Raw genomic sequence first — 17,131 nt, 5'->3', positions numbered from 1 at the left:
ATATATATATATATATATGTATATATATATATATATATATATGTATAATTATGTCATACAAACCGGATTCCAAAAAAGGACATTAAAAAGGATTGTGAATAAAAACTGAATGCAATGATGTGGAGATGGCAAATGTCAATATTTTATTCAGAATAGAACATAAATCACGGAACAAAAGTGTAAACTGAGAAAAGTTATCATTTTAAGGGAAAAATATGGTGATTCAAAATGTCATGGTGTCAACAAATCCCATTGGTGATCCTCTACCCATCTTGGGTGATCCTCTACCCATCTTGGCTTCTGAGAGACACTGCCACTCTGAGAAGCTCTTTTTATACCCAATCATGTTGCCAATTAACCTAATTCATGTTAATTTGTCTTCCAGCTCTTTGTTATGCTCAAATTTACTTTTTCCACACTCTTATTGCTACCGTTCCCAACTTTTTTGGGATTTGTTGACACTGTGAAATTTTGAATCAACATATTTTTCCTTTCAAATGATACATTTTCTCAGATTGAACTTTTGATCTGTCATCTACGTTCTATTCTGAACAAAATATTGACATTTGCCATCTCCACATCATTGCATTCAGTTTTTATTCACAATTTGTTTGGTGTCCCAAATTTTTTGGAATCTGGTTTGTATATATCATGACAGACGACAACATGTGCACAAGTGCTGGGTTTTCTTAGTTATATTTTTTAGGGTCTTAAACCTACACTCTGAAGTGCCTTAGCATTTATTTTGTTGGCACCATTCAAATAAACTGAATTGTTATGAATAGAATATTAAGCCCCACACTTCTGCCTTTATATACACTTTGTCCAAAAATACTGGCTCACACCACCAAATCAATGCACAAAGCAGGGTCCACAAGGACATGGATGAGTATGTGTGGTGTGAAGGAACTTTACTGTCCTGCACTGAACCCTGACCTTGCTTTGTGGGCTGAGTTCATTGATTTGTAGGGTGAGCCAATACATGTGACAAAGTGTAAGTAGCTGGAATCATTTTTAACAAACGGGTAAAAGAAGGAAAAAAAACTGTTGCAATTAAAAAACCTATTGGACAGAGACAGCTTCTTGTAAGATGGTGAGAGAGCTTGTCTTCATTGTTGGAGGTACATTTTGTTCTATCTTCAGGGTTTATCCTTAAAAACCTTAAAGCATGCCATAATAAATAGTAACACACAGTAGCATTGAGTTGTGATGTGAAATAATGAGTTACTCAGAGATTATTTATTCATCATCTATCACTATTAGCTAACTGTTCAAACATACCTCTGAATTAGTTCCAATATTGCACACGCTGACTCCTGGTATTCCAGGTTCAATACATAGAGTGAACCAAAGAAGACTTTGAACTTTGTCCTTAAATTTATAGGGGCAACATTGTCATTATGCAACATAAAATAACTCCAATACTTCACTTCTTCACACTGTATAGATAATCGTAAAGCAAATAGCTATGTACAGTTAATTATTAATGGCCTTATGTACATAAGTTAACATATTATGATTGTACATAATTGGGAATTATTCTGCATATTAAACACACCTAACAAAGAGTCAGCCCAATTAAATTACCGGAGTTGCATCAGCTGTATGGTTATTTTGGAGTTTATAGTTGGTGCTGCTGTTAAACTTTACAGTATTGAATTCAGTATTTCTGCTGTTGGTGTAGCTAGACTACCATGTTGATCAGTAATATGTAATGTGAAATTTGATGGTTACTTTGCTGGATTCACTGAGACACATGTCCAACAACCTTTGTTTATAAAGGAAATTAGAGAGATGAGAGCTAACAAAACAGAGTCTGGATACCTGTCTCCACGAAAAGCTCCTGTGCCAAACAGAAATTGTAATATTGTCTAATCAGCTATATTTCATAAATGACTTTTTACCAAGCATAACAAGCCTTGGCGTCATTGGCAGGTTGCCCTCTGCCCCAAGAGACATCCTGGTAGATGTTTCCTGCCAGATGTTTCCTATCAGAAAAAGGACCCGCTGTTTATAGAACTGTTTCCCCCCCCCCCCCCAAAAAAAAAAAATATAACAGGACAGCAAGCAACAGCATTAAACATAGAGCTGTATGAAAAAAGCTTACATCTGCTAAGACAAAGAGGGCGTCTTCGTTTTCCTTGTAATACTTCATCATGAGAAGTATGTCTGCTGTGCCAACCTTGTTATTGGTCAAAACTCCCTCACTTTCTATCTGCTGGAGAAGTGTCCTCATACAAAAGTTTCCATTTGAGCTTCTGACTGGAGAAATAATTAATAATCCTTTATGCCTTTGATTATGTTTCAGCTGATGCAGCAGGGCAAAGCTCCAGAGTAATTGTGTCATTCAGATTCTCTGGTCTGTTGCATCTCAAAAAAGAGGCCATTGGAAAAGTTACTTTATATGGCTATTTCAACAAATATGTCCTCACTAAAAGATGAACCCTGCAATTAGGATTGAATAGTAACGGAAAGGCAGTGACGCCCCATTGAAGAGCCGTAGGCTGTGGATCTCTTAAGATCTCACTGTTGGGTTTGTAAGGCCATGTTACTCCTGAAGATATAGAGAAGATATAAAACAAAGAAGAGAAGATATAAAACAAACTTCTAAGCTAATCGACCTTAGTGTTCTCCTTTTTTAAAAAGTATCGATAAGAGAATCGATAAAGAATCGAATCGTTAAACAGAATCGAAAATGGAATCGGAATCGTGAAAATCTTTTCAATATCCATCCCTATTTTTAACCTCCTAGGACCTGGCGTCACATTTTGGGTTATTTAGACCAAAATACAAAATTTTACCCTACAAGGGCCTGATATCCACTTACGAGGACAGTACACTGCTACTGTTCTATTGAAAAATTTAAACGAATATCCTCATACGTGACTCTCATTTTTCTTAGAAACAAAAATTAGGTAAAAAAAAAAAATCTTGTAATTCTTTATTTTTACATTCATCGGGTCCCAATTAGCCCAAATATCAAAGAGAAATTAAAAATTCATGCCGTGGAAGAGTTCGGGTCTTAGGAGGTTAAATAAAGCAATGCCAATCGATATAGAAATACGTCTTCATCAGTACTATTGTGCTGTGAATTCCTGTCTTCTAATAGATTAACTGTGTCCTGTCCTTTTATTATGGCAATTTCACCAATTTCTTGTTGCCTTGAATGCCGAACTGTCTGCTTATGTTTTCAAGAAATATGGCTGGAAAATGATGTTCAGACACTGGAGTATTTTGAGCAACCTTCAAATGGACATAATACTTTTTTTTTTTACGTCTTTGATATGAAATCTGAGATGGGCACAAAGAGTTGTAAAGTTTTGTGCAGCATACCCACATTCAGATCAGTTAGACATATGTCAGCGAGTGCCGTGGCCTGCAATCCCTCCATGGATACTTCCTGAAGCAGCTGTAGATTTTGCGTTATTGCACCAGAAGAGTAAGGATAGGGCAGGCGGTTTAGACTCGGTTCAGTTCTTATACGGATGCTTTCAAAGAATCCAGCTAGTCAAGTGGGGGTAGCAGTAGTAATTCCGGACTTTATGGTTGAAATTGGGAAGAGGATTAATGATGGATTGTCTGTGTTTACAGGAGAAATGATAGCAATTCTATTAGCGGTTCAGTGGGTGGAAGAGTTGAGGCCATTGAAAGCAATTATTTGTTCAGATTCAAGAGCAGCCATGGTCAGTCTATAGAGCGGTCATTCGGAAGGTAGATCAGATATTTTAATAGAGATTCAGCAAACTCTTTTCAGAATACATATGATGGGTCTGTCAGTAGTGTTTGTATGGGTCCCAGCTCACTATGGGGTAAGGGGGAATGAAGCAGCGGATAGGTTAGCAAAGGAAGCCACTAATCATAGGATAGTTGATCTGGTGGTGAGTTTTGGTCAGGTGGAAGTTAAGCATATTATTAAGCTAGAAATGAGGGGTAGATGGCAGAAACAGTGGGAAGAAGAAAGGAGGGGAAGGTGGTTATATAAAATTCAAAGGGGGATGGGAGTAAGGAGAGCCACAGGAAGGAGTAGGCGAAAGGAGGTTGTGGTGTCAAGACTGAGATTTGGACATACAGGATTGAATTCAATGAAATGTGACTATTGTGGAAAGGAGGAAACTTTGGAGGATGTTATTTTGCAGTGTCGGAATTATAAGCTAGAGAGGAGACAACTGGTCCAAAGTCTCAGTAACATTAACATGAAATTGGATCTTATTAAGTTATAGCAAAAGGAGTGGGGGAATAAAAGTTATCAGGCTTTGTTTCAGTTTTTGAGAGAAGGAAGATTGTTTGGAAGGACATGAAGAAGTTTTTTTTGGGTTTTTTTTTAGCGTGATTCCTGTCCACACTCCGTACCGTGACACTCAAACAATGAGACAGTTTGCATGATGAAGCACTGCACTACGTGTGTTTCACCACCACTGATATATTGTCATGTACGAGTTAAATTTAGCTGTGTAAAAAGATATTATTCAGTAGTAAAATCATTTATGGAATAGCTGACATTTCATGACCTGGAATTCAACCAAAAGCTGCACTAATAAAAAATAACTAAATAAACTGATTAGCGTTTTGATAAAATTTATCAGGCCCCAGGCCACAGACCGGTACCAGTCTGTGAGACGTTTGGTACCAGGCCATTGAGGCTCGGGTGTGAAATTTATGGTTTTCAGGGTTTCTTTATTGTTATTAATTTTTTTTTATCATTTTTATCATTAACTCTGTTTCCCTTGGTCTTTTCCTGTGTGTTATGAATAAATCTTCTTTTTTGGTACTGGTACTGGTTTTATTTTGTTGTATTTATCTGTGACACCTTGAAGGCCAGTCCATGAAAATATTGTCAGACATAAACCGGTCCGTGCCGCAAAAAAGGGGACCGCTGGTGTACAACAACTGTTTACTTCTTCATTAGTACCAAATGGCAGACTGCCATCTATTACAGAAAATTTTTTAGTGCCAGTCATTTTCACTGAAAATATATGGAATCAGAATTAGATTGGCATTGCCCTCAGTATTATGTTTGCTAGAAAGCTGTCCAGGCAAGCTGAGCCATTTTCACTCTAACAGAACTCTGCTGGTCTTGTGCTGGCATTCAAAAAAGTAACCATCTCAGCAGCACTGTACATCTTTCTAGTGTATTAACATATAAACATTTATCTTATACATTTAATCATTAGTTATTATTATCTCTGACTATCTTCTACAGTGTGTCTTTTGTTCTGTGTTCTTCTCTTCACCCACAAGAAGTTGCAAGGAGGTTTCTTACTGTTAAAAGGAAGTTTTTCCTCCCCACAGTTGCCAAAATGCTTCCTCATGAAGGGTCATCTTATTGATGGGTTTTTCTTTGTATTATTGTAGGGTCATTACCTTACAATATAAAGCACGTTGAGGCAATTCTTGTAGTGATTTGATGCTATATAAATAAAACTGAATTGAATTGAACTGAACTGAATTGAAAGAGTCTTGTTCACCTCACTGGTGAACAAGACTCTGAGACACTTAAACTTCTCCATATGGGGTTACTTTTCCCTCACTTTAAGTTCATTAAATCCTTTTTACATTTTCAGACTTGGAGGAGAAAATTTTCGTTTTCGTTTTACACTATGCAAATTTCCCAAGTGTAAACTTGAGGTCAACAAAAGGCAACGCGATTTGCAAATAGTGTAGGAGTAAACCCCAGACCACCAAATCACCACTGGGCTGTGCCTAGAAATTCTTCTCCATATAAGTTATGAACAACACCAGGAAGGGATGACTGCTTTCAAAAACAAAGAGGTAAAATCTTTACTAGAGTACCTGCAACTGCAGACTTGCAAATTGGCTCAAATTTCAGTTCAGCAGTGACTCAAAGCAGTCAGACGAGATAGCGCATAATTTTTCTGTATGTTATGTCTTCTCTTTTCTGTGGCTGGCTCACAGCCCAACACTAGTACAAGGAAGTACACTACCTAAGCTTAAGCATAAAAGACCATGGGGTGAGCTGGATTTGAAGATGGTAATTTAGAAACACCTCCCATTCACTCCAAAGCATTTTGAAATGATCTGCCAAAAAGTGTTCAGACTAACTCTTTCTAACTCACTAAGAGTAATTCAGACTAATCCTGTTTGCCCCTGCCTCCACTTTTTATGCCTTTGCATTGAGCACACAGAAATGAATTCAGTAAACACTGTTTTTGCTTTTTAACACAGTAAGAAAGGGAGAATATGGCATTTTCTTGTCATTTTGTTAAAGTTTTCTGCATGACTAAGACTGCCATTTCTCCTTCCACTCCCTTTTTCGACTTATATAGTCAGGTTGGTCAGAACGTGACTTTCATGTTTTTCTTCTTTTGTTTTGTTTTTCTTGGCCTCTTTAGGTTCTCCCACTGACTTAGAACAGGAAGCTAAAGTAAGTAGGATTTAGTTGGTTGATATGTGTAACCACTTATCCAAAGCACGTTTAGTATTTTTTAACAGAATGTCCAATTGTAAAAAATAATCTAAAACCCCAAAGATAATAGGTACAACGTAAGAATCAAACAGTGATCTATCAGTAAGAATGTGCCAACTGAAGGGAAACATGTTAATCATTAGTTATTATTGGTGTCTGGCTTTCTCTCACACATTAACTTTGTTCTGTCTTCCTCCCCTTACCCCCCCAACCAGTCATGGTATATGGCTGCCCAACCATGGGTCATGTTCTGCTAGAGGTTTCTGCCTGTTCAAGGGGATTTTTCTTCCCACTGTCACAAAATTGTGCTGTTGTGATTTCGTGCTATATAAATAAAATTGAGTTGAAATAAATTGAACTGAGTGGAAATAAATGGAATATTGCTTTATCACACAAAACCCTATCACACAAAATTTTGCTTGTCCATGGGCTGGTCTTATGGGCGGGAGTCTAAGCAGAGACCTCTTCGTCCTCACTGCCTCTTGTTCTTCTTGGGAGACAGTAAGGCTTCGCCAAATTATCCATTATTTGAGCATTTGCACAACTAACAAATGTTTGATGATATTTATGAATATGTTGTAATGAAAGTACTTGAAAATAAAATAAGCATAAACCTAATTGGCAACATAGCAAAATGGCCCATTGAGTAACCCTGACCATTTTTAGTAAAATAAAAGATGAGTACATGCTGCGCATAATGGTAATATAATATTTATTTCTTATTTTATAAACTAAAATTGTCCTTTATGTTGCCATGAATTTCAGTTGATTTAATATGCATTACACAAGTTCTAGAAAGGAGAAAATGCTTTGGGAAGATTTTATCATGAATTAAATGAAAAATGGATATAATGGGAAAGAAGAAAATGTAAATACAAAAACAATGTTGCATTTCTATTAGTACTTAAAACTGACCTCATAAAATAAATGCAGGTCAAAAATAATCTCCATTAGAGGTATTATACTTGTCCATAAAGACATACTGAGATAACTGAACTATTGAACCTTTGCAGGCAAACTTTTTTGTTATAATGTGGTAATCATTTGCTAATCAAGGTTTATATTTCATTTTAGTATGGCAAGTATTACAGAAAGAAAAAATGTGTTCCTCAAGGTGTGGCCAAATGGATTCATTGTGGTGATGCACACTTTGAAATATATGGCCTTCCAGTTAACTTAGATTACAGCTCTTTATGACATGTTCAGATCCCCTCCCTTAGTTCAGTATATATTCCGTGCCAGGGCAGCACACTTTAAAGCCCACTGGAGTCATCATAGGTTGGAAACATCAAGGTATGATTGTATTTTATAGTTTATTTATGTAACTGAAATGACATTTTCTCCCAGTATTGCATGTACGGTAGCTTTTAAATTATGTTTTCTTTAACTTAATTTGAAAATGTTCATTATTTTTCATTGGCTTTTTATTCATTACTACATAATAACTTTTACTCTGAAATCTGTGTAAATATAAATCACAGGATGAAAAAGCACAAGTAAAGTATAGTTTTATTGTCAACCCAACAATATACACTCAAGTATACAGTGGGATGAAATATCGTCCTCTGGATCAAAGGTGCAAACTGTAAAAATTAAAATTAAAATATACATATATACAACTATAAAGAAATAAGATAAAATAAGAACAGTATTGTACTTGAATGCAACGCACTGGAAACATCTGCATATTGTTTGTAAAGTAGAGTTTTTGTTAAAGATTCCAGTGATTATTTATATTATTAACATATTTTATTAAAATAAAAACCTTTTAAAATCCTTATAAATGATTGAACCTGTTCTGAAAAAAAAAACTACTTAATTACTTACTTTGTAATTTTCGCAAACCACACAGTTTTAGTATGTTTGCAGTATTCTATTCAAAATCAACTGAATCAGCTAAATTAACAAATGCTGTTCCTTTTTTTCTTTTTTTTTAAAATAGATTTGTCATGAATTCATTGCTGGTCATAGCGCTGCTGCCTTTGGCTCTTTTAAAGCCAGGTATGGCCTTTGTCTCTATTGGGGGTGGAGCATCCACTCATGTCAGCATTACAGGAACGGCTATATTGCAGAAAGTGCGAGAGACGTGTCAGGCGGTGGCTGAGAAAAATGGTTATGAGTTCAACCCCACGGTAGGTATACAAAATGTACAAAATAGCATAAACTTAGTTGCCTGCCACAGTTAAAAACATTAACACTTAAATACAAAGTCAGATCCATTTTAATGTGGATGTTTGTCTGGATAAGCTTTAAAAGCAAAAAAGAAACCCACAGAATAAATGTACCCATTTATTGTCCTTTTTATGATTGTATTAAACTTAATACCAAGGCTTGTGTGTGTGTGTGTGTGTGTGTGTGTGTGTGTGTGTGTGTGTGTGTGTGTGTGTGTGTGTGTTTAATAGAACTTATAGGCTTTTTAACAATTTGAGATTTCTTTTTCTGACAAATGCAGTTCCCCTCATAAAGTAAAATGTATTTTGTACTCGCCTGTTCATTTTTAACAGGAATATTTTTTTGAACTTCATACTTTACCCTTTAGGGTTCCTCTCCTGAAGAGCTGGTGCAAGCCTGTCTAGGTCCCACAGCAACAGGAGAGGTGTCTGGTGCCAAATTTCATTCTGCTCTTCAAGAGATCTACGCCCAGAATGGGTTGGTAGATCGCGACTTTGTCAACAGGTAAAGCAAAATTGTGGAATAACAACCTATGGAATAATTAAATTACATTTTTACAAATGGTAAGGCAAGGATCTCACTTATATGTTAAAAAAATCTTTTAGTGCTCCACATCACTTCAACTCTGAGGCTTTCTTGGAGGGGCGGAGCCTAATCACACAGGGCATGGTGGCCATTAAAGCTAACGTTCACAATGAGAATTTTCAGGCTGCAAGGACAACACTGGGTAGAGTCCTTCACACACTACAGGTGAGAGGGGTGCAACAAAACACCAGGGCATAAATGAATTAACTTAAAAAGGTATTGGAACAGCCATACAATCAGAAATTTAAGTATGGAGGTTATATGAGGTTTGCATAACATGTGTTTCTCTGCACTCTCAGGACTTTTACAGTCACAGTAACTGGGTTGAGCTGGGGTACACAAAGCCATACAGCAACCTCATAAACCCAGGCCTCCCTCTGGATAACCTGGCAGGTAAGTGTGGATTATCACCACTATTATGAACCCAACCCATTCCCTTGGGATGGGTAAAGTGCCATAAAAAGATAACATCCATGCTTTTTTCTTTTCTTGAGAGAATATGTATAGACCAAATATCAGAGACTGAAGTCTTGCTAAGGACATGACAGTGGCTGATTATCATTGGCTGGTCATTATGTTTCATTTTCAGACCACTGCATTCATAAAACAACTCCAAACAGTGTACATAAATAATAAATTAAAGAGATGAGTTGCTTAGAGTCTCACTAGTTGTTAAAAGATACCTGGATATTTATCAAGCAATCATCTCCTACAGTAATCCTGTTTTGTTTGTGTGTGTGTGTGTGTGTGTGTGTGTGTGTGTGTGTGTGTGTGTGTGTGTGTGTGTGTGTGTGTGTGTGTGTGTGTGTGTAGATGTGAACACCCCCACCTGCAGTAACTGTGACAGTGCCAGTGGAACATGCCCCAATCAGCTGCTCCCCAACATCCTAAAAGACAAGAAACTCACATCTGGCTATATGGGAGTCTTTTCTTCTGTCAAGCCTAAAGGTATCATTTCACACACATAGATAAATTACATTCAAGTTGAGAAGGCAGTGCGTACTCGAAGCAGTTAACATTACAATCTGAGCATTTTGCAGATGCCCAAACAATGTCTACAATGCCTGTGTAGGTTCTCAGTCATCAAGGCCATGATGATTGAGAACATCTAAGAAGCTTGGAAAGAACATGATTGGACTTCTTTAAATTTCCTGACCAAGTTTCACCTCTCACCCAAGGGCTTCAGTTTTCAAGTTTTCAGATTTCACTTACTGTAGCTTAAAATGTTAAATGACCTTCTTGTATAGTTCTTATTCTACCTGAGCACTCACGCTTTATACAACATGTCTCATTCACCAATTCATATCCATTCATACAAACACTATTTTTGCAGTGCTTAAGTGCTTTTTATCTATTATTCACACACACGCACAGTCCCATGAACATTTAAATCGAGTTATGCTAATATTATTTATATTTTCCATTTAACCTGTGCTTTTACATAATGCTCTACTTCTCAATGAAAATAATAAACAGAATACAGTGTTCCCTCGTTTATCGTGGAAGTTACGTTCTAAAAATAACTCACGAAAAGTGAAATCCACGAAGTAGCCAGCTTTATTTTTTTATTCTCAATGTTTTAAGGCTGTAAAACCCGTCACTACACACTTTATACACTTTTCTCTGACAGGCATGAACATTTTCACACTTTTCTCCTGTTTAAAGACTCTCAAAGTTCGAAACTTTGTGGAAAAATAAGTCCAGTATTACAGAATGAAGCCAAAGATCAAACCCTGTTTTCAGGTCCAGAACATGGGAATAGAGCAGCTGCCAGAGAATTCAACATTAATGAATTAATGGTACGGAAATAGAGGAAGCAAGAACAATGAGTTGAGTAAAGTTTGACTCATCTGACTGTTTTGTTTTGCTTAATGCGCCTTATAACCAGGTACACCTTATGGTTTGAAAAATACGGTAACTTCTACCTTCCTTTAGGATGTCTAGAAGTCCAACTTTTTGTGCGATGGTTAGCATCTTCCTCTGCCTTTTAGGTGCTACCACAGGAGCCTTTGACGGTGCAAAGTGCAGTGAACCGTGTTATAGCGAGGGACCACTGTATGTCAGTGAGCTTTAGATGTACTAACAGGATAGACTCTTTTTTTTTTTTTTTTTTTACCTCAGTAGTGCCATGTTTATGCTGAGCTAACCTAACTTGTTTCTGTCTGTGACTTTGTATTCATCAGACATGTATGACAGTTTTCTGTGCCACTGATAAAACCTGAACTGAACCAAACTAACACACACATCAGTTTGATTTCACAATTTTTTTTCATATCATTTTTTACTATTATTACATGCTTTTAGGGTTTTTTAGGAGTACTTAAACACACATGCAAGATCAGTATATCTAATCAAGATATGGGTACAACGATCTCTTGCTTATGTAAGGTAAATGCAGCCATGGAGGTGCAGCTGATCATACTAGCAAAATCAATCCTCGAGGAGGCATCAGCAAAGATGAGCGTCATCAAGACAACTTGGCTTTTCACAACGCTGCTGTGCAAGCAGCAACAGACGCCAGTCTCGAGTTATTGCAGGATCTTCGCTTAGCTGTAGGAGACAGTAACTTTTTGAGGTACTATAATGACACATGAACAAAGTGTTTCAGAGTATACTATGAAGTATGAAGTATTTTACTTCAGTATTTCAGTACTCTGGGATTGAAATGAAAACTGAATTTTCTTTTCTCACAGAATGATGGGGATTGCTCGCTCATCTGTCTTGTGCTTCGTAATTGACACAACTGGGAGTATGTCAGATGACATTGAAGAAGCAAGATCAGTTGTTTATCAAATCATTGACGCATACAAAGGAACACAAGACGAGCCCTCCGAGTACATCCTGGTGCCTTTCAATGACCCTGGTATGAACTCCTCTATCCCGTTAAGGATATTAGCATTTACTGGTATTTAAACGACCTGTACTAATTGTATTTAATTTCTGTTTTATGAAACATAAAGTGCATTTATGATGCAAATCTGCATATTGTCCCAATGTGCTTGTAGACAACCGGCTATATTTAGTCCTCAGGTCAGTCTACATGGTTAGCTCTTTTTTGTTCTTGTATGTAGAGTTTGGACCTATGATCAGGACAACAGACGTGGATAAGATGAAAGAAGAAATCTCGAAGCTTACAGCAAGTGGTGGAGGTGATGAACCTGAGATGTGCCTGTCAGGGCTTCAGGTACTACAATCAGTTGTGACATTTTCACTTGTAACTGGGATTTTGGTTAATCAGACAAAAACATTTCAGAAAGATGAAAATGTGGATGCATCGAAGATTTTATGTATACTTTATTTCTCCAGCTTGCTCTGACAGGTGCTCCTTCCTCTTCTGACATCTATGTTTTCACTGATGCTTTAGCAAAAGACATTGAGCTCAAAGACACTATCAATGCTCTCATTAGTAGCACTAAGTCAAAGGTAAATGCAGAATGACACTTCATGATAATCAGTATTCATTAAGCCTACTTAGGCATGGCAGCTGTGGGTATAACTGTGACATTAACTGATCTCCACAGGTGTCGTTCTTCATTACTACACCATTTAGCAGACGCCGTCGTTCCCTCAGAGCTGCTTCCTTTGACGACTACAAAGACATAGCTCTGACCTCTGGAGGCCAGGCCATTCATGTTTCCAAATCAGAGCTTTCTCAAGCCACAGATATTATCCTTGACACCTCAACTTCAGCTCTGGTATGATTCTACAGTTCAGTGAATATAATGAGACTTATATGACTGGACTATTGTTTGAAGAATAGAGATCGCAGAGTAAGTTGCTCATTTTTCCCCCCTTTCCCTCAATTCTGTCAGGTGACAGTTCTTCAGCGAGCAAGAAATCCTGGAACGCAAGAGACCTTCCCCTTCACACTGGATGAGTCATTGAAAAACATCACTATCTGCATCACAGGAAGATCCATTACTTTCACGCTGACAAACCCTGCTGGTACCTCTCATTTCCAAACATTTCCGTGCTTCACACAACCAATTTCAACAAATGTAGTTGCAAAATACCCATTAGTGATAATGGATGTTAAACATTTTCAGGTGTAACCCAGAGTCAAAGTGAGGCCAGTGGTAAACTGGGCACCATTCAGACTGTGGGCAACTTGCACAGGATTCGCTTCAACTCTGAGAAGCAGGCAGGAAACTGGCAGATCCACATCAACTCCAACCAACCCTACACACTCAAAATCACAGGTAGAATCGGGTATATGTTTATTTACTACAAGTCTTTATTATACAAGTGTCAGAAGTGATTCAGGTTCAATGAGTTTTTGCGGTGTATGTGCATTTCCTGTAAGTCTGTATTTACTGTAAACGCTTGCTTTTCCAGGCCAGAGTACAATTACCTTTATCTATGACTTTGTGGAAAGCTTTGCTGGACCTCACCCAGGTTACGCAGTGCTCAGTGGGCGTCCACAAGAAGGTACAGCACCGCAATAAAGCAGTTTTATTCTTTTACGGTTGAAGGTAACTTCATTAACCTGACCTTATTTTGCTTTAAGAGATTTATTTTCAGTAAAAAAATGTGCTCCACACCCCACCAATAGAGTAACTTTTGACATTTTAACAGCATTGCACATAACGTATTTATATTACAACACAAGTAACAAGTGTAGTTAATTGATGTGAAGTTTCTGTATTACAAGAGCATCATCTAGTGGTGAAATGTATGACTACGTCACCACTGGCACCTTGTTTAGCTCAAAAGAGGATTTTTAAAGATCTTGTAATAATATTTTATTTTTATCTTTAATATAATTTTGTTTTCCGTTTGCTTTCCCTCACACTTTGATTCTTTTCTTCTTAAATCTGAAAATCCAGGCCAGTCAGCCACACTAATACTGTCAGTTATGGGTAGAAGAGGTCCGTCTTCGATGACTGCTGAACAAGTTAGCCTGGCAAAAGTCTCAGGTCCTGAGAGTTTTAGCAATGGTGTACTAACTCAGATGGACAATGGAGAAATTCTGGTGACTGTTGAGGCTGTCCCTAAAGGCGAGTTTGTGGTCGTTGTAAAAGGAACTGACAAAGTGTCCAACAGTCAATTTCAGAGGCAGTCAAACACCCAAATGTCTCTCTCCAAAGTGAAGATCCAGGTTTGTCTTTTCAATTTCCCCTTTAATGTAAATGTGTTTTGTTTGACTATAATATCAGATACAATGAGTCTAATTCGAATCAAATTCATTCCATAAATAGATACAGAATAATTAAGCATTCACAAGGTACAAGAACGATACCAGTCCTTTTAAGTTGTTGCTTTTCCTTGTCCACTCTAGGCTGTGGTGGACAGCAGTGTGGAGCCAGGACAGACCTTTAAGCTTCCATTCAGTGTGATGACTCAGAGCTCTGGTGGAAAGTATTCCATCAGTGCCAGAAATGACAGAAATTTCCCCATGATTTTCCCAAATGAGTAAGAGGTTCACTGCTAAAATAATACTTTAAATGTTAAATGTTGTAAAGACTGGCACTGCTAGTCTGCTAATATTTATAGCATTTTTATATCTTTGAAGCTTAGTTAGCGTAACTTAGACCAAAACACATAAATTGGGTTCACAGCTAGCTTATGTCCTGTTTGAGTCTAATTTGTTGGGCCTTTAAAATTATAAAAGGGTTGAGTGACCTGTGTCACCCCAATAATCAGTTGGTATAGAAGGTAAGGGTAAGCAATAGCTGTTATTGCTCCGCCCAAATGTGCTATACAGCATTAGGTTTCTGTCACATCTTTAATGCATATAACAAATGTAGCCCCTGTGGTATTCTTATATTTTACTCTTGTCTTGACAGACTCACCCTGGTAACTGGGCAATATGCCAATGCTACATTGACCATAACACCACCTGCCAGCACGCAGTCAGGCACTGATGTCACACTGACTATTGACGCACAGTCATCCAATGGCGTTGACTCAAATTATGCTGTTTTGAGATTGTCTGTTGTTACCAAGGTAAGTCAGTGAAATAAGCAAAAGCGCTTCTGAACATATCCACACAAATTGCTGGTAAAGACATGTCCTACTGATCAAAAGCTGAATGTTGACAGTCCTTTCACACATGTCAAACACATCTTTCTTCTTTTCCAGATTACAGATTTTATTCAGCCATTATGTAAAGTGGTTAGCGTGCAGGATAACAAATGCCCTCGTGATCTGTCCCAGTGTGAACATTTCCAGTGGGGGCTCTCAGCTAACATTACAGATGGAAACGGAACTGGGATAGAGAGCATTTCCCTCCATCAGGGTAATGGAACCCTCACATACACCTCACTGAGCGCTCCTATCATCGTGGCAAACTACAATGCCTCTTGCTGCTCACAGACTGTTGAAATAATAGCTGTAGATAAAGTTGGCAATGTGGGAAAATGCTACCAATCAATTGCTAGGTCAGGTGTCCCTCCTGCTCTTACTCTGTCGCTGCCACTGTGGATATGCCTGTTGGTATCTGCCTTCTTAGTAAGGCCTTGAAAGACTCAGGTTACATTATGCTAATCTTGTGTCTTTAATCTGCGCCAAATTTAAATCATTTAAAATAATGCACTTCTGCTATAATGTCTATTTTGCTTACTGGTGTTCAGCTTAAATAAAGCTTCTCTCAGCTTTTCCCTTATTTAAAAGGGGCCACCATAAGAGATAGCCACTTGGTGGATTTAGCACAGTTTTATGTCAGATAACCTCCTTGAAACAACATTTCCAGGTATTTGTGTCTCCTTCCAGTATGAAATGTTAACCACTAAACTTTGGAGACTACGGAAACTCAGTTTAAATAAAACACTGAAATAAAATTATGAATCTATACTTGTGTGAAAATAAAAAGTCAGTTGTTTCTGAGTGTTTTAAGTAATATTGATTACTTTGAAATCTGTTGGTGAGACTGTTCTTTTTTTTATTATTGCTTTTGAAATGCAGCATTAAAATATTCACAGATTTTTGTGTCCCAATGCTTTTAGCATAAGTAGGCATAATATTGGTTAAACAATGGGTATTATCCATCCATCCATTCACTTCCGCTTATCCTTTTCAGGGTCGTGGGGGGGTGCTGGAGCCTATCCCAGCTATCATAGGGCGAGAGGCGGGGTACACCCTGGACAGGTCGCCAGTCTGTCGCGGGGGGATAGGTGGGGATAGGTTAATTATAGGTATAGTTTTTAGTCAGATTTAAAAACATCAGTGAAATATGCTTCATAATGCCTTACAGAAGTCATGTATCGGGTTATAATTCCTTGGGCTAAAAGCTGAAGACTGTACATTGTCCAAATAAATACAATAAACATGTGCTTCCAAAATTTACTGATTGGTGGTGTTTCTTTTTCATCTAAATAATGCTACTTTCTTGGTTTCTGAAATATTAGTGGTGGCCTACTGGCTATACGCAAGAGGGGGCAATGCCTCCCTTAAACAAACGTCATGTCCCATTAAGTCAAACTTTTAGAAGTTTAGAAAGAAAATAATAAATTACCCACAAACTAAATATGGACAAGATTTACTACAGTAGCTGAATAATCCGCTAGAAAAGGCACAAATTAAATGATAGGTTTCACGTCTCATCCGCTCTTTGCCTCCGTGCACTCTTTGTGCGCAGGCTCACACAGCACTCGGCAGAGAACTCCCCCTCCCCCAGCTAAACATCCATGCCGCGCATCTTGCCATTGCCTTCAAACTGTGGTTATTATTGTGGTTAAGTTAAATCCAATTTATTAACCTACCTGTGAGACGAAGTGCATCTGCAAAGAATGTACTTTCTCCCGTTTGGCAGAGCAGGCAATGAGGTGCGTTTAATGTCTCTGTGTTAATTTGAGTTTCCATGAAACCCCGATAAAAGGTATTTATGTTTTTGTTTTTTTTATTACTGTGCCAGCCCTTTTTAGTTTTGTAAGTATCAGTGTTGGGTAAGTTACTTTAAAATAGTAACTGAGTTACATTACTAGTTACTTCTCTCAAAAGTAACTCAGTTAC

At 37.7% G+C, this 17,131-nt stretch overlaps 1 protein-coding gene across 4 annotated transcripts in view; it reads left to right on the top strand.

Annotated features, from left to right (window-relative positions):
* Positions 1–16,465, top strand: part of vwa11 (von Willebrand factor A domain containing 11) — a 52,936-nt gene extending 36,471 nt beyond the window's left edge. The window contains exons 2-19 of one of the 4 annotated variants that reach the window (XM_042226885.1): positions 6,351–7,717; positions 8,367–8,556; positions 8,964–9,100; positions 9,202–9,346; positions 9,481–9,574; positions 9,995–10,129; positions 11,570–11,756; positions 11,875–12,044; positions 12,253–12,365; positions 12,488–12,604; positions 12,703–12,876; positions 12,994–13,126; positions 13,228–13,380; positions 13,517–13,609; positions 14,008–14,279; positions 14,460–14,593; positions 14,968–15,127; positions 15,263–16,465. In XM_042226885.1, the coding sequence (XP_042082819.1) occupies positions 7,623–7,717; positions 8,367–8,556; positions 8,964–9,100; positions 9,202–9,346; positions 9,481–9,574; positions 9,995–10,129; positions 11,570–11,756; positions 11,875–12,044; positions 12,253–12,365; positions 12,488–12,604; positions 12,703–12,876; positions 12,994–13,126; positions 13,228–13,380; positions 13,517–13,609; positions 14,008–14,279; positions 14,460–14,593; positions 14,968–15,127; positions 15,263–15,643 (2,883 nt within the window). In that variant the 5' untranslated portion in view covers positions 6,351–7,622 and the 3' untranslated portion in view covers positions 15,644–16,465. Of the gene's footprint in view, positions 1–4,751; positions 7,718–8,366; positions 8,557–8,963; positions 9,101–9,201; positions 9,347–9,480; positions 9,575–9,994; positions 10,130–11,569; positions 11,757–11,874; positions 12,045–12,252; positions 12,366–12,487; positions 12,605–12,702; positions 12,877–12,993; positions 13,127–13,227; positions 13,381–13,516; positions 13,610–14,007; positions 14,280–14,459; positions 14,594–14,967; positions 15,128–15,262 lie in introns of those variants that run through there. The other 3 variants (XM_005945523.3, XM_042226886.1, XM_005945522.3) reach the window with 3 other exon arrangements.
* The last annotated feature ends 666 nt before the right edge of the window (positions 16,466–17,131 follow it).

This window comes from Haplochromis burtoni, unplaced genomic scaffold, assembly GCF_018398535.1.
Source record: "Haplochromis burtoni strain Fernald_Lab_line unplaced genomic scaffold, NCSU_Asbu1 Contig_233, whole genome shotgun sequence".
NCBI lineage: Eukaryota > Metazoa > Chordata > Actinopteri > Cichliformes > Cichlidae > Haplochromis > Haplochromis burtoni.
This window is presented reverse-complemented; position numbering and strand designations above follow the sequence as displayed.